The sequence below is a fragment of the Xiphophorus couchianus genome, chromosome 9 (genome assembly GCF_001444195.1).
Source record: "Xiphophorus couchianus chromosome 9, X_couchianus-1.0, whole genome shotgun sequence".
Lineage (NCBI taxonomy): Eukaryota > Metazoa > Chordata > Actinopteri > Cyprinodontiformes > Poeciliidae > Xiphophorus > Xiphophorus couchianus.
The window spans coordinates 26,866,692-26,880,660 of record NC_040236.1 but is presented as its reverse complement, the minus strand read 5'-3'; the positions used below and the strand labels follow the sequence as shown (position 1 = coordinate 26,880,660).

At 41.7% G+C, this 13,969-nt stretch overlaps 1 protein-coding gene across 1 annotated transcript in view; it reads right to left on the bottom strand.

The window, feature by feature from the left end:
- Positions 1 to 588: 588 nt before the first annotated feature.
- The window catches only part of LOC114150707 (cadherin-2-like), a 112,124-nt gene continuing 98,743 nt past the window's right edge, over positions 589 to 13,969 (bottom strand). Inside the window, exons 14-16 of the mRNA XM_028027327.1 lie at positions 12,250 to 12,389; positions 8,562 to 8,723; positions 589 to 3,156 (exon numbers count right to left, since the gene is read on the bottom strand). Of these exons, the coding sequence (XP_027883128.1) occupies positions 2,950 to 3,156; positions 8,562 to 8,723; positions 12,250 to 12,389 (509 nt within the window). The 3' untranslated portion in view covers positions 589 to 2,949. The remainder of the gene's footprint in view (positions 3,157 to 8,561; positions 8,724 to 12,249; positions 12,390 to 13,969) is intronic.

The window sequence follows — 13,969 nt, the reverse complement described above, 5'->3', positions numbered from 1 at the left end:
TACACTAGAAAATTAAAGTGTTGCAATTTAAAACACTTTAAAGTTAATTCAAAAATCAAATCAAAATGTGATTTTAATGGTGTGTTGACTGTATTATTTGTAATACTTTTGCGTTGAGAGTTTGGAACATTTATTTTTTTTTCATGCTGTTGGAGGCTTTTGGAATGACTTAATGTTGGATTTTTTTCTAAATATGTTTTTATTTGCATCTTAACAGGCAACTATGAGGTTTGGACATGATACCAACAAATAAGTTTTGAATTTCAGATAAAATTAATTTTTTGGGAAATATATTTTTTAAGATTTCAATTCTTTAAATTAAGCTGCACTTAAAAACCCCTTTATATAAATTACTGCCACTCTTAATTTAAGAGCATATTTGTTTGCTCAGTATCTGAATTGTTTGATCTATTTAAATATAGCTGTACAGCTTTGGGTGTATTTTATTCTTAAATTTATATTCCTTAGTTTTGTTGTCTACCTTTTCTTTTTCATCACTATATATATATATATATATATATATATATATATATATATATATATATATAGTGGTATATATATATATATATATAGTGGTATATATATATATATATATATATATATATATATATATATATATATAAACACTCCGATTTGAAGTCGTGTTCCAATCTCTCTTTATCAGTGTTGCTGAGCAACACTTAAAATTTTTAGACGTCCAGGTCTGAACATTTAAAAATATTTGTTTGACTGCAGCTGAAGTTGGGTGGGATTGGTTACCCTCACACTCTTGCAGACTCTAGTCTTCACCACATATCACATTAACAAGGTTTCAAGCCAACACATCCTGCCGACTGACTACGACCACTACAGGACTGATGCTGATTTTTTTTCAACCACAAACCTGGGGTAAAATAAGGCAAAACAATCATACAGGGTCTGTCAGCCTCAGATTATCATGTCTTTGGATAATGTGGAAGTAAACCCAAGTGACGAAGTTCTGGGTTTTTTGGCTTATTTTGGTTATTTGTTCATATCTGAGTTAAATGGAGGCAAACCCTGTGTATGTATTTAAGGTGACACTTCAAACAATCCTCCTTTCCTTGACATCATGGAGAAATCACTAGAAAATCAGCTTTGATATCAGAAAGATTTGCAGTTTTCAGATGCCTGAAGGAGACATATTTATCTGTTCAAGCAAGAATAAAGAACATGGGAATGGTCAAAATTATCATCCTGATAAGGAAGAGATGGGTTCTGTGCTCCAAAGATAAACAGGTAACAAGTATTAAAAAGCCACTTAAGGAAAAAGTCACTATTCAAAAGACATCCCAAAAAGCCAGATTGGATTTTGCAAATGCACTCTGGGTCAAAGACCAACATTTCTGGAGAGGTGTGGTCTCATTAAACTAAGACAGTCTTAGTTTAATGAGACCACATCTTTCAGCCCTAATGAACATTATTAGACTGAGAAAGCCTGAGAACATTATCTCATTTGTGAAGTGCTGGGTTAGATGTTGTGTGGGTGTTTTACCGCAGGGGGGAGTGGTGCACTTTGTAACATGAATGAAGGAAAGAACATTGTGTAAAAATATTGCAGCAACACCTGAAGACATAAGTAAGGGAACTGAAGATCGGGACATTGTCCACTGGGGTCATCCAAGTGGACAATGTCCCAAGGCATGTTGCCAAATAAGTTGCAAAGTCACCAAAGGTCCCCAACGTCACTGCTTTGATGGTAATCCTATGGAAAATGCATAGGTATAGCAAGGTTTGGGTAAGCAGGGCAGTCTCCAAACCTGGTTCAGTTTGGAGTGTTGCCAATTCCTCTTTCTCTCTGGAGGAATGAGCAACACTTTGGAAAGGAAACATTTGACCCAAATCATACATTTTTAAGACGCTATTTTCCCAAATCCTAAGAAAATTTCTATAAACTTCTGAGTCTATAGAAAGGTAAAAATCCACTAATTGTTCTGAGAACAGATATAATTTTGCTAATCCTATAACTGTCCTTCGTCTGTAAAGGCTTTATCTGCTTTAATGTCAAATAGTGAGATAAAAATGTGTTTGAGTCTGTCTATATGTTGTATAGAAATATCTTGGTGCAACTACTTTCACTCATATGCTGATGCTTTTTATCGTGCCATTAACAGATAAATACAAAAAGATTATGCTTTTAAATAGTGCCAGTACTAAAAAAAAGGCAAAACAAAAACCCAACAGCAAATGAATATTATGTTGTCATGAATGACCCTGAATGCGTTTCCTTAGAGCTGTTAGGACACAGGGCTGCACTGTAAAGCCATGTTTTGCTGGTAGAATCATCCAAGACATCCCAAGTAGACTTTGTCCTTCAAATAATCTTTCCAGTGTGTCTTCATCGAAATGATTCACAGTCTCTGTCTTTCTCTCTGTCTCTCTTCCTCTGTCTCTCTCACGCACATCCATTCACAAGGGCACGCCCACACACACGCACACACACAGACATAAATACAAATAATAAAGGGGGTTATTAATACACACACATTCATAATGGGATATGCCCCTGTAGTTGCTATTGCAAAACCCTAAGGAACTTTAAATCAACATAATAACTTGAACACAATCAAAAGAATGCACAAAAAGGCACATTTTACCCCAGTGTTGCTGTACTGTAAGACTCAAGTGTCAGCGAGTATTTGCAGTATGGCTGCCGGAGCTCAGTCTTCACACATTTAGAAGCACAACAGCTAACTCTCAGATCCAGCCCATTGATGCTCATCAGTGGGAGGCCTCACTAGGCCAAGCGTCACCATCGTCCCTTGCTGTCATTGATGGCCCTTAAGAGGCAGCAGATCCTGGAAACAAACTGGTCCTTTGAAATACAGAAGTGTTCAGCGAAAACCCAAATGTAATCCAATATTTTCTGTTTTAACCCACCCTTGCAGCAAGGACTGTAGGATGGGATCCATTAGTGGAGGGCCAATGATGCTAGTCATCTCCTCCACTGTACAGGTCGGCCAGCTTTCTGAAACGTGGCCCCCAGTCACCGAGGTAATCGTAATCCTGGTCTCCACAGCTTGACGAAGAGTGCAGGGAGCTGAGGGAGCCGGCAGTGGAACTGCTCCCCTCATAGTCAAACACCAACAGAGAGTCGTAAGGGGGAGCCGTGGGGTCATGGTCTGCAGCCTTAAGGCCCTGAAAAAAAAGAATCCACAAAGAAGTAAGGAAAAAGTGCATACAGGGTACTCAGTGTGTTGCTATGGAAATGGCTTTAGAGTAAGCTACCCCCTTTAGCAGGCAGAAGGAGACAGAAAAAGACTTGGCAGAGCAACAGAAAATACAGTAAGTGGTTTTCACCAACAGCCTGATTCACAGTCTTATACTATTTATACCTCCCTCACCTCCCAATATTGTGACCAAATAGTATTATTAAAAATTTGCATTCTTTCATTTAATTGTAACAGTCGCTTGCCAAAGAGAGGAATGACTCCACGATGAGGTTTTCCCTTTAATTCACGAGGCTATTAAATTCCCCAGCCTGACACCTTGCCTGTTGTGTTGCTGCAGAAACACCAACTATCTGTAGCATGTTGATGATAGGAAGAAGAAGGTAGAAGAACGCGGGAGAGAGAAGAAAGAGGAAGCTAATGGAAACCGCTGCTAATGTTTGCACAGGTTGAGGTGGGAGAATTAACTGGATTTTTTCGGGCGTGTTCTGCACAAGTAACCCTGCACAGGGTGTGTGGAATATCTGCACAAGTATTCTGTAGTAAAAAGCACGGAGGAAAAACTGCGGCTGATCCAAGGATAACTGCGGCTGATCCGCGGTGCAAAATGATCATGTGTGTTCAAAATGGCTTTTTGTCACAGGTTAATCCTTTGAGTATTAACCTCAGCTGTACATCTGACAGCTAAACTACCACACACGTATGAACAATTATCAACCTGTCAACTTTTATTATATAAACCTAAACTCCATTGGGTCAGAATGAGATTTTCCATGTGCTGTTGAGCAAGCAACCAGAATATTACTGCATATAGAGGAGGATTAAAGTATTCCAATAGTTATACAATCATTTTGCTGTTAAGACTATTATAGATCCAGTGTTCATGCTTTCATACCAAAGCAGAGCAATGGAATATCAATCTAAAAGCATAACACCCCTTTTGACAAGTCATGTAGACTGACTGACACCCCCTGAAAGAAGCACTTTAGCAAACAACTTGGATTAGAACACCCACTCCACCCACAACCCAATACTTCAGCCACCCCATATCGGCACATCAGTTCTACAGAAAAACATTCAAACGAGAAAGGCTTTAGCAGAGAAAATTTGGAGGGCTGTATGTTAAAGTGTTGAGACAGACAGTAGGAGGAGCTGAGGGGGAAGAAGGGATTATGGAGGACAGAAAAGAGGAGGATTTGGGTCAGGCTGGACAGATGCTGTCTCTGTGTGTAGATTCAGCCGATTACCCTATTTGGACTGAAGTTAAGCCACCAGCACACATACATAGTTGCTTCAGGGACAGCATCTTGTCTTTGAGTTTGTATGAGGACATAAAAAATGAGCTGGATCTTACCAGGTTATCCAACATCAGACGAGCCCCTTACGACATATTACATTGTTTGTATTTATTTAAAAAAATAAAATAAACTCCACCCCATACTTCAATGGCTTATAGAACCATAAACAAATGTTTACTTAGTTTGGGACAATCTTCAGCTGTCAGACAGATAGTCTTCTATTTGACTCCGGAGTACTCTGGTAATATGGAAACTGTCAGGGTTCCTGTGCATGTGAGTGCGAGTGATGCATCTTTTCCAGTGAAGATCTTGGTGGAGAACCTGGGCAGCCTACACAGGTGGAGCTCATTAGCCTCTTCAGAATGCTGGGAATAAAGGAGCGGCAGAGCCTTCACTCAGTGCTGGATGATTAATGTTTACCGGTAGTCTCTCTGGTAGTTACCTGTTACAAGCTGTTCACTATCTCCTGTGCATTTGCCAGAAGTTTTATAGTCCTTGTGTTTGCTGCCTCTAAGTTGTCTCCTTGGATTTCCAAGAAGAATCAATTCCGCTGTTTCTCCTCCTGTGGATCTTACCTGCAAGTTACCCGCCTGCCTGCTCCGCCGTTCTTCATTTCTCCACCCGGCTCCATCAGACCCCTGGCTCTCTGTGTAACCACCCTCCTCGCATTGGCCTAAGGATTCACCATCAACCATTCTCCACACAAGACCCTGGCCATCTTTTCCTTCATGCTTCACTGTGAATCATTCTAAAGTAATCTCTCTCTTATTTAATTTCTGATCAATTGTTTCTGGCCACCATTAACTCCACTCTCATTTCAGACGTCACTGATCACGTGACTCTTTCCATCCTCCAGGAGGATCAGGATCTGTCAGTTGTTTATTTCTCTAAAAATAAAACCAATTCCTTATTTGGACTCTGATTCTGCATGTGGGTCAGAAGGTTAAAACCGAACATGTCAGAAACACCAGAACTGATCCACTGATTTCAATGTCCTAAGGTCCCAAACTAGCCTAAATCATCAACATTCTTTCTCTGTGCTTGACTGTAGTTATGGGGCGTTGGCACGGAAAGTTATGCATTATGGCCAGACACCTGTCCTGTGATTTCAGATGCTAGGATGTGATACCGGGTTCTCACAGTAAGATTCTTGTCGACTTTTGTCCCGGTTTTCACTTTACAACAATCTTAAGGAACCACTATTCTCAGGACATTCCTGTTGTGTGTTAAGAGTGACCTGGTTCACTCAGAATGTAGTCCGGAATACTCCAATTCAAAATCAAGGATATTCACCATGTTTTATTGCCTTGGTCTGATATCGCAACATGTGAGAGGACAAATGAGAATGTGACATGAAGCTAGGGCTGGGCGATGTTGCTGAAAAACATATCACAACTTAAGGCTTTTATATCAGTCAATATTGATAATTACGGGTTAATTCTTGTTTTAAATATCTGAAATACTGTCAAACTGGTGCTGTAACTTTTCTGTTTTATCCACAGTTTCCTCTCCAGTTCTCATTTTCTCTTTTCTCTCCACACTGTTTTTTATTTATTATGAGGCACCATAATGAAACCTAAAACTGCTTCTGCACAAGTTACTCAACAGGTTGTTGCTAGGTAACCAAAGAGTTACTTAGCTACCTATGAGAGTTTGAGGAGCTAAAGCTTTTCCTCTGCTTACATCCCCCAGAATGCTGTGTGATCCTGGATTGGAGTTCAATATATGAACAATGACCATGTTTCTATTGTAATACATATTGTTATTGTTTAATACAATTCAAAAATACTTTATTTTTCCCAAAGGTCACGGGAAATTTCTTGTTTAACATCTAAATGTTGGCAAGTGAAACTGGTTTCTGTGTGGCCTCTTTGGTTTTGAAAATTGGCTTATAATTATATTATTTTTTTAAAAGTTTATTTTTGGCCCTAGTGGCTTTTTTTGAGAGTAGTTAGACATGAAAGTGGGTAATGAGAGAGGGGGAAGACATGTTCAGGACTTGAACTTGTGACACAGTGTGCTCTACCCCTGCGTCACCACATCACCCCAACATTGCCTATTCTACAGTTCTCAAGTTATGTTTTCATCCAGCTGTCGTGAATTTTGAGCAAACATTTTAAGGGGCAGTATTATGTAAAATCAACTTTTCATTCACTCATCAAAGTCATATCTGGAGTGTTGTCTTGATTCTTTCATGCATGTCTAAGAAATCCTTTAATCTCCCATGGTAAGCATTCAGCTGCGCAAAATGCCTGGGTGAACCTAGCACCCAGGCTAGCTCCGAGGAGCTGCAGTTCCCAAGCTTCTGCCTCACAGAGCAGCCCTCCACTGCAACTCCCCACTCAGCTTGCTGAGCATGCTGTGGTGGCACAGGGGGTTAGCACACCCCACAATTGGAGGCCTTAGACCCGCGGACGTCGCGGGTTCGACTCCCGGTCCCGACGACCTTTGCCGCATGTCCTCCTTCAAAAATGGCGCTGGCTCAGCTGGTTGCCTGCAGACGCAGCTCCCGTCGTGTGTGTGTAAATCTGTGTATAAAAAATTCTTGCTGTAACTGTGAAATAATTTCCCTGCTGGGATGAATAAAGTAATTCTTCTTCTTCTCCTTCAAACTAGCCAGAAGCAATTGGCAAACATGTGGTGGAACTCAGCATCTGATCTCATCATAGGAGCTACTTCTCAGTGCAACGCTGATAAAAATGTTGTTAAAGGGTTAATAGAATAGCCATGTTGTGATGACTTCCAGAAGGCCGAGTTTCAAGGTGTTAAAGTACTTTTAAGTTGTATTTGATATATGACAACCGAGGGTAACATACCGTATTTTCCAGACTATAAGTCACAGTTTTTTTCATAGTTTGACCGGGGGTGCGACTTATACTCTGGAGCGACTTATGTGTGAAATTAACACATTATTACGGTATATCATATCACATGTTATTTTCACACTAAACCGCAAGAGGGCGCTCTAGGCCTGTGTTGATAATTTCAACATTGGCAGTAACTTATAAAAACAACTGAGAAGGGCGTAACAAAAATGGCACCAAGAAGAAAATCATATTCTGCAGATTACAATCTGCAAGTAGTAAAATATGGAGCCGAAAACGGTAATCGAGCAGCAGAAAGAAAGTTTTGAGTTAGCGAGAAACTTGTAAGGTACTGGCGAAAAGCGCCAGTTTTCTTCATTTCTTACTGAAATGAAGAAAACAAAAAAAGCAAATTGTGGGCTAAAAGATAGGTGGCCACAGCTAGAGGAACGAGTTCGCACATGGGTGCTTAAACAACGTGCTGCCAGGAGAGGCTTGTCAACAGTGCAGTTACGTCTCCACGCATAGGTATTTGCCAAGGAGATGAATATAAATGACTTTGCAGGAGGACCTTCTTGGTGTTATCGCTTCATGCAACACAATTGCCTCTCTATCAGAGAAAGGACAATGATGTCCCAAAGACTGCCAGCAGACTTCCAAGTCAAGGTCGACAGTTTCCGTGAGTTTCCCCCAAAAATGCGACTTATACTCCAGTGCGACTTATATATGTCTTTTCCTTCTTTATTATGCATTTTATAGCTGGTGCGACTTATATTCCAGAAAATACGGTAGTCACTTGATTGTACTATAAAATGGCACTATGTGCCTGGAAAATACAAAATACTGCCCCTTTAAAATGACGCAATTCAATCTCTTGGTTTGGAGTGCAGAGTGAGACTTAATCAGTTGTTGATGCTACACCTGGCTGTAATAAATAAGATGAAGAGGTTGCAAATTAGTATGAACCACACATCTCATGGTGGAGGTTTAGACTGTGATCACTATGCCAGAACTTAAATGGCAAAAGTTTCTCAATCTCTCCTTGGAAGAGGACAGATTGAAAAAGATTATTTTTTTTATTTTTATTTTTTCAGAAAAGTCATAAACCACCTCTAGAGTGTAAAAACATTTTTGCAAAACTGAGGAAGTTATTTCAAATATTACCGTTTAATACTTTAAAATGCACATAAAAAAAACATTGATGGAAACACTACTTCAGACAGTTTACCTCAACATGTGAATCATTACAAACTCTGAACCAAACGACGTACCTCATGGATGAAATCTCCTATATCTCCTGGTTGAGGGGCAGCAGAGCGGAGGGGGTACTGGTGGTCATGGTGGAGGGGCCTCTCGTCCAGACGTCTGATCCCCACTTTGACACACTCTGGCTCCAGAGAATCAGGCTGTTGCAGTTGGCTCAGGTCATAGTCCTAAATGCCCAATAAGAGTCAAACATCCACAGGCTAGGATTATACAACACACTTTCCTAAGCATTAAGTAACTGCAAATTAGCCCTCAAAACATGTTTTCTGGAAAAAGCATTTTTAAGGTCCTAACATTTACTTTAATGATCTTTAATCCTAGTTTAGGGGATATCCTAAAAACTAAACAGCAACACCAATATCTCAGTTTAAGTACATAATCTGCTTACACTAAGAGCTTCATAGTCACAATAGTTTTGTTGTGGTGCAGTATTAAATTATAACCCATATGCTGTCTCAGTTTTTTCCTGCTGCTGGTAGTGCACTACGTTCATCACCCCATTATCTGACAGGCTGTCTGCATCCTATCATTTAACTTTACCCACAAATAACAATTGCTGTTGCAGTTTGTCAATGTTGTCGATTATAACAATCCCTTAATATCAATATTGTTAGTTGACAAATATGATTTTGTCTGACTTTCCTTCAAAATTGAACAGAACTATTGTCTTCTTAATTGTTGTGCGTGGAAAGACTCCTTGCAGTCTGCAGTAGTACGTCTCTTTGTATGTGCCTTTTAATCCAGTTGGGCTCGCCAACTGTTACTGGCTGGCTCTGTCTGCACATTAGTGCCAAATAAGATGGGTTACTAAATATTTCAAATTGTTAAAATGCAGAGGTGGCCCAGGCATGAAAGTACATCAACTTAGGCAGTAACAGATTAGAGGTTCTGAAAGTTTTTGTCACATAGCAGAAGACCAATGAAAATGTTATCCAAACTGAGACTACGCACCTATCTGGCCTGCTTTGGCTTTATGCTTATGTCCTCAATCCCACCAACATGCCTTCCATTGAGGAAGCTGAGCCTGGGGACTCTGGATTGGGCTCTCCAATCTCTGGGGACGAGGTCGCCGAGGTGGTTAAAAAGCTCCTCGTTGGCAAGGCTCCGGGGGTGGATGAGATCCGCTCGGAGTTCCTTAAGGCTCTGGATGGTGTAGGGTTGTGTTGGCTGACGCGACTCTGCAATATCGCATGGACATCGGTGGCAGTTCCCCTGGATTGCCAGACTGGGGTGGTGGTCCCCCTGTTCAAAAAGGGGGACCGGAGGGTGTGCTCCAAATATAGAGGGGTCACACTCTTAAGCCTCCCTGGCAAGGTCTATTCAGGGGTCCTGGAGAGGAGGATCCGTCGGATAGTCGAACCTTGGATTCAGGAAGAGCAGTGTGGTTTTCGTCCTGGTCGTGGAACACTGGACCAGCTCTACACCTTCGGCAGGGTCCTGGAGGGTGCATGGGAGTTCGCCCAACCGGTCTACATGTGTTTTGTGGACTTGGAGAAGGCGTTCGACCGTGTCCCTCGGGGAGCCCTGCGGGGGGTTCTCCGGGAGTATGGGGTACCGGGCCTATTGATACGGGCTGTCAGGTCCCTGTATTACCGGTGTCAGAGTCTGGTCCGCATTGCCGGCAGTAAGTCGGGCTCGTTTCCGGTGAGAGTTGGACTCCGCCAGGGCTGCCCTTTGTCACCGATTCTGTTCATCACTTTCATGGACAGAATTTCTAGGCGCAGCCAAGGTGTTGAGGGGATCCGATTTGGTGGCCTTGGGATCTCATCTCTGCTTTTTGCAGACAATGTGGTCCTTTTGGCTTCATCAGGTTGTGATCTGCAGCTCTCGCTGGAGCGGTTCGCAGCTGAGTGTGAAGCGGCCGGGATGAGGATCAGTGCCTCCAAATCCGAGGCCATGGTCTTGAGCCGGAAAAGGGTAGAGTGCCTTCTCCAGGTCAGGGGGGTGTCCTGCCCCAAGTGGAGGAGTTCAAGTATCTCGGGATCTTGTTCACGAATTGGGGAAGAAGGGAGCGGGAGATCGACAGGCGGATTGGCGCAGCATCTGCCGTCAAGCGGGCGCTGTACCGGTCCGTTGTGGTGAAGAGAGAGCTGAGTCAAAAAGCAAAGCTCTCGATTTACCGGTCGATCTACGTTCCCACCCTCATCTATGGTCATGAGCTTTGGGTCATGACCGAAAGAACGAGATCGCGGATACAAGCGGCCGAAATGGGTTTTCTCCGTAGGGTGGCTGGGCTGTCCCTTAGATATAGGGTGAGAAGCTCAGTCATCCGGGAGGGACTCAGAGTACAGCTGCTGCTCCTTCACATCGAGAGGAGCCAGTTGAGGTGGCTCGGGCCTGGGGATGCCTCCTGGACGCCTCCCTGGTGAGGTGTTCCGGGCACGTCCCACCGGGAGGAGGCCCCGGGGAAGACCCAGGGGCTGGAGGGACTATGTCTCTCGGCTGGCCTGGGAACGCCTCGGAATTCCCCCGGAAGAGCTGGAAGAAGTGGCCGGGGAGAGGGAAGTCTGGGCCTCCCTTCTGAAGCTGCTACCCCCGCGACCCGATCCCGGATAAGCAGAAGAAGATGGATGGATGGACTCAGGTTTGAACAGCAATACATAATCTTTCAAAACAGAAAAATGTAGCTTTTGACTCAAGGTGGGAAAACAAGAACAGAGTTCTTCTAGCCTGGACATAACATGTTGCAAGAACTCAAATGCAGAATTTTAGACATCTTAGGTCTCTCCCACTGTATGATAGTTGTTGGACACCACACAAGAAACATGTTTTGCCCAGAATATGTGTCAAGAAGAAGCAGGAAGGAGTGGCGGTTCCTGATATGGGTGACATGCGCAACCGCCCAGGGTGGCTTGTGACATGGGCGTCTATTTTTAAAGATAAAAGAATGCAAGTGTATTAAAGTGAGTAAAAGTAAAATGGGTTGTTTTCTTTTCCAGGTTACACGCGACTACAAATGCTGAGTAGTCACACTTTTAGAGGTTTGCAGTGAGACTGATGCCATATATGTCTGTGAAAAATTAAAAATGTGTGCTGCGTGGCTTTAAATCTCACACATGCTCACTTAATTTCTGGCATGTGCGCTTGTAACTTGATAGAGTTAACGTAAATGAGCCACACCACCAATCATAGACAAGTTCTTTTTTTGTTATATCAGTGTATTCCTTGCAAATATTGCATTTGCTTGGATAAAACATGTTTCTCAATAGAAGAGATTTATGGCTGAATCTACTATTATTGAGGGATGGAAGATTTTACATTGGAGTGCCCTTTCCATTCTGTCCTCATCCTGAAGGAGCTGTTTGTGGATGAAGTATGATGTCCGTGCATAATAAATTTGTTGTATGTGTGAGGGTTAGTGTTTCCCCAGCAGGAACGTAAAGCGGCTTAACTGAGAAGTTGTTTGGAAAGACAGACAAAATTGTTCTTCAACAGAGAGCAATTAATCCTGTTTCAAGATCCCCCTTTGTATTGCTCTTAAATCTTTGCTTTGGATGAAAGACTGCAAACTGTAGAAAGGCATGGTGTTTGTGTGTCAGCTGTAGAGCTTTCTGTTGTGTCTTTCTTTGAAAGTGAATAACTGATTTTAGGGAAAGATAAAGCGGCATTTTAATCAGGATTATTAAGAAAAGTAATCTATTTTTGTAGACAAGACAATGTGTTTGTATGTGAGAGAGACATGCTAGTGTTTACCTGATCTTCTTCTCCACCTCCCTCCTCATCATATTTGAGGATGTTGTCTCGGACATCGTCCTCTGGGTCGATCAGAAGTTGCTTGGCCTGACGCTCTTTATCCCTCCTCTTCATCCACATCACAAAGAGGAGTACCAGCACTGCAAGGCAAGAAGGATGAGGAAAATATTAAATGTAAGAAACAAATCAATGTTTAGAGAACATATTTGGCTGTTTGGCAGGGTGCTGCTGTGCAATCTAAAGGTATTAAACTTCCTCAGAAACCCAGTAGCGAGAAAGAGAACAACAAAAAGCAGGAGAGTATTTTCATTTTAAGAATCTAATCCATAATATATCAGCTTGAAGTCTTAATGTTCTGCTAAAATTACTTTGGATTCAGCGTTTTATAAAACAAAAAAGCTGTGTGTTTTTCCTAGTATTTACATGTATTTTTTTTATCTATGCATTTAACATTTGGTAAAATAAAAAATTTAAAAATCTAACAGACTGCAGCAACTGTTCCTGAGCTCGATCTTGTTTCAATTTATATCTGGCCTGAACAACAACTGGAAATCAGGAAGATCCGAATTAATTGTGAATAACAATTCAAATCCAAATTATTGGCTTAAATATACATTTTCAAACCTGATTATTTTTGTAGGAATGGTTTACAGAATGGGGGCTGCACAGTGGCGCAGTTGGTAGCACTGTTGCTGTGCAGCAAGAAGGTCCTGGGTTCCATTCCAGACCCGGGGTCTTTCTGCACGAAGTTTGCATGTTCTCCCTGTGCATGCTTGGGTTCTCTCCGGGTACTTCCTCCCACAGTCCAAAAACATGACTGTCAGGTGAATTGGCCTCTCTAAATTCTCCCTAGGTGCGAGTGTGTGTGTGCATGTTTGTTGGTCCTGTCTGTCTCTGTGTTGCCCTGTGACAGACTGGCGACCCGTCCAGGGTGTATCCTGCGACTCGTCCGGAACGTTCGCTGGAGATAGGCACCAGCACCCCTCCCAACCCCACAAGGGACAAGGGTGTTAGAAAATGGATGGATGGGTTTACAGAATGTACAAAATGAATAATATATATGTTTATAATAAATTGTTTAATTTTCAAGTCTAATTAAAATCCAGTTATTTTGTTCTACAATTTAATTCCATTCAATTCAATTTATTTAGTGCCAATTCACCCATATAATCAATCTGTTCTAATCATATGTACGTTCCATATGATATCAAACAATGCAGTTAAGTTTAGTGTTCTCCTCCAATCTGTTACAAAATGTTTCCTGTTGAAGGAAATCTAGCAGATTGGATTGACTTGAAGAATTGGATTCTCCTGGATGAACATGCATGCATTGTGTAGTTGAGAGTTTTGATATAGTTTTTCTTCTTTAGGATGGCACATTTCAAAATATATGAAATTCTCATGAAATAATGTAGCATCCCATGACACCAGCCATGCACAAAATGTAACCTCCTAGTCACAAAATGTAACTAGGAGGCATTGACTCCATTAGTATGGTTTCACTGTTTCATCCAGCCAAGCTTCTGCTGATTAAAAATGACAAAGATGTAATGTTTAATAAACCAGTTTAAATGACTTAGTCCACAATCATTTACATCAAGGATGTCCAGGATGTAGACAAAAAAATGCACAAACTTGGTTTCCAGCTCAAGATTGGAGTTTTAAAACTTTTATAAAAGATTTTACAAAGAATTTTTCACTGCCTTTCAAAAGAGACAAA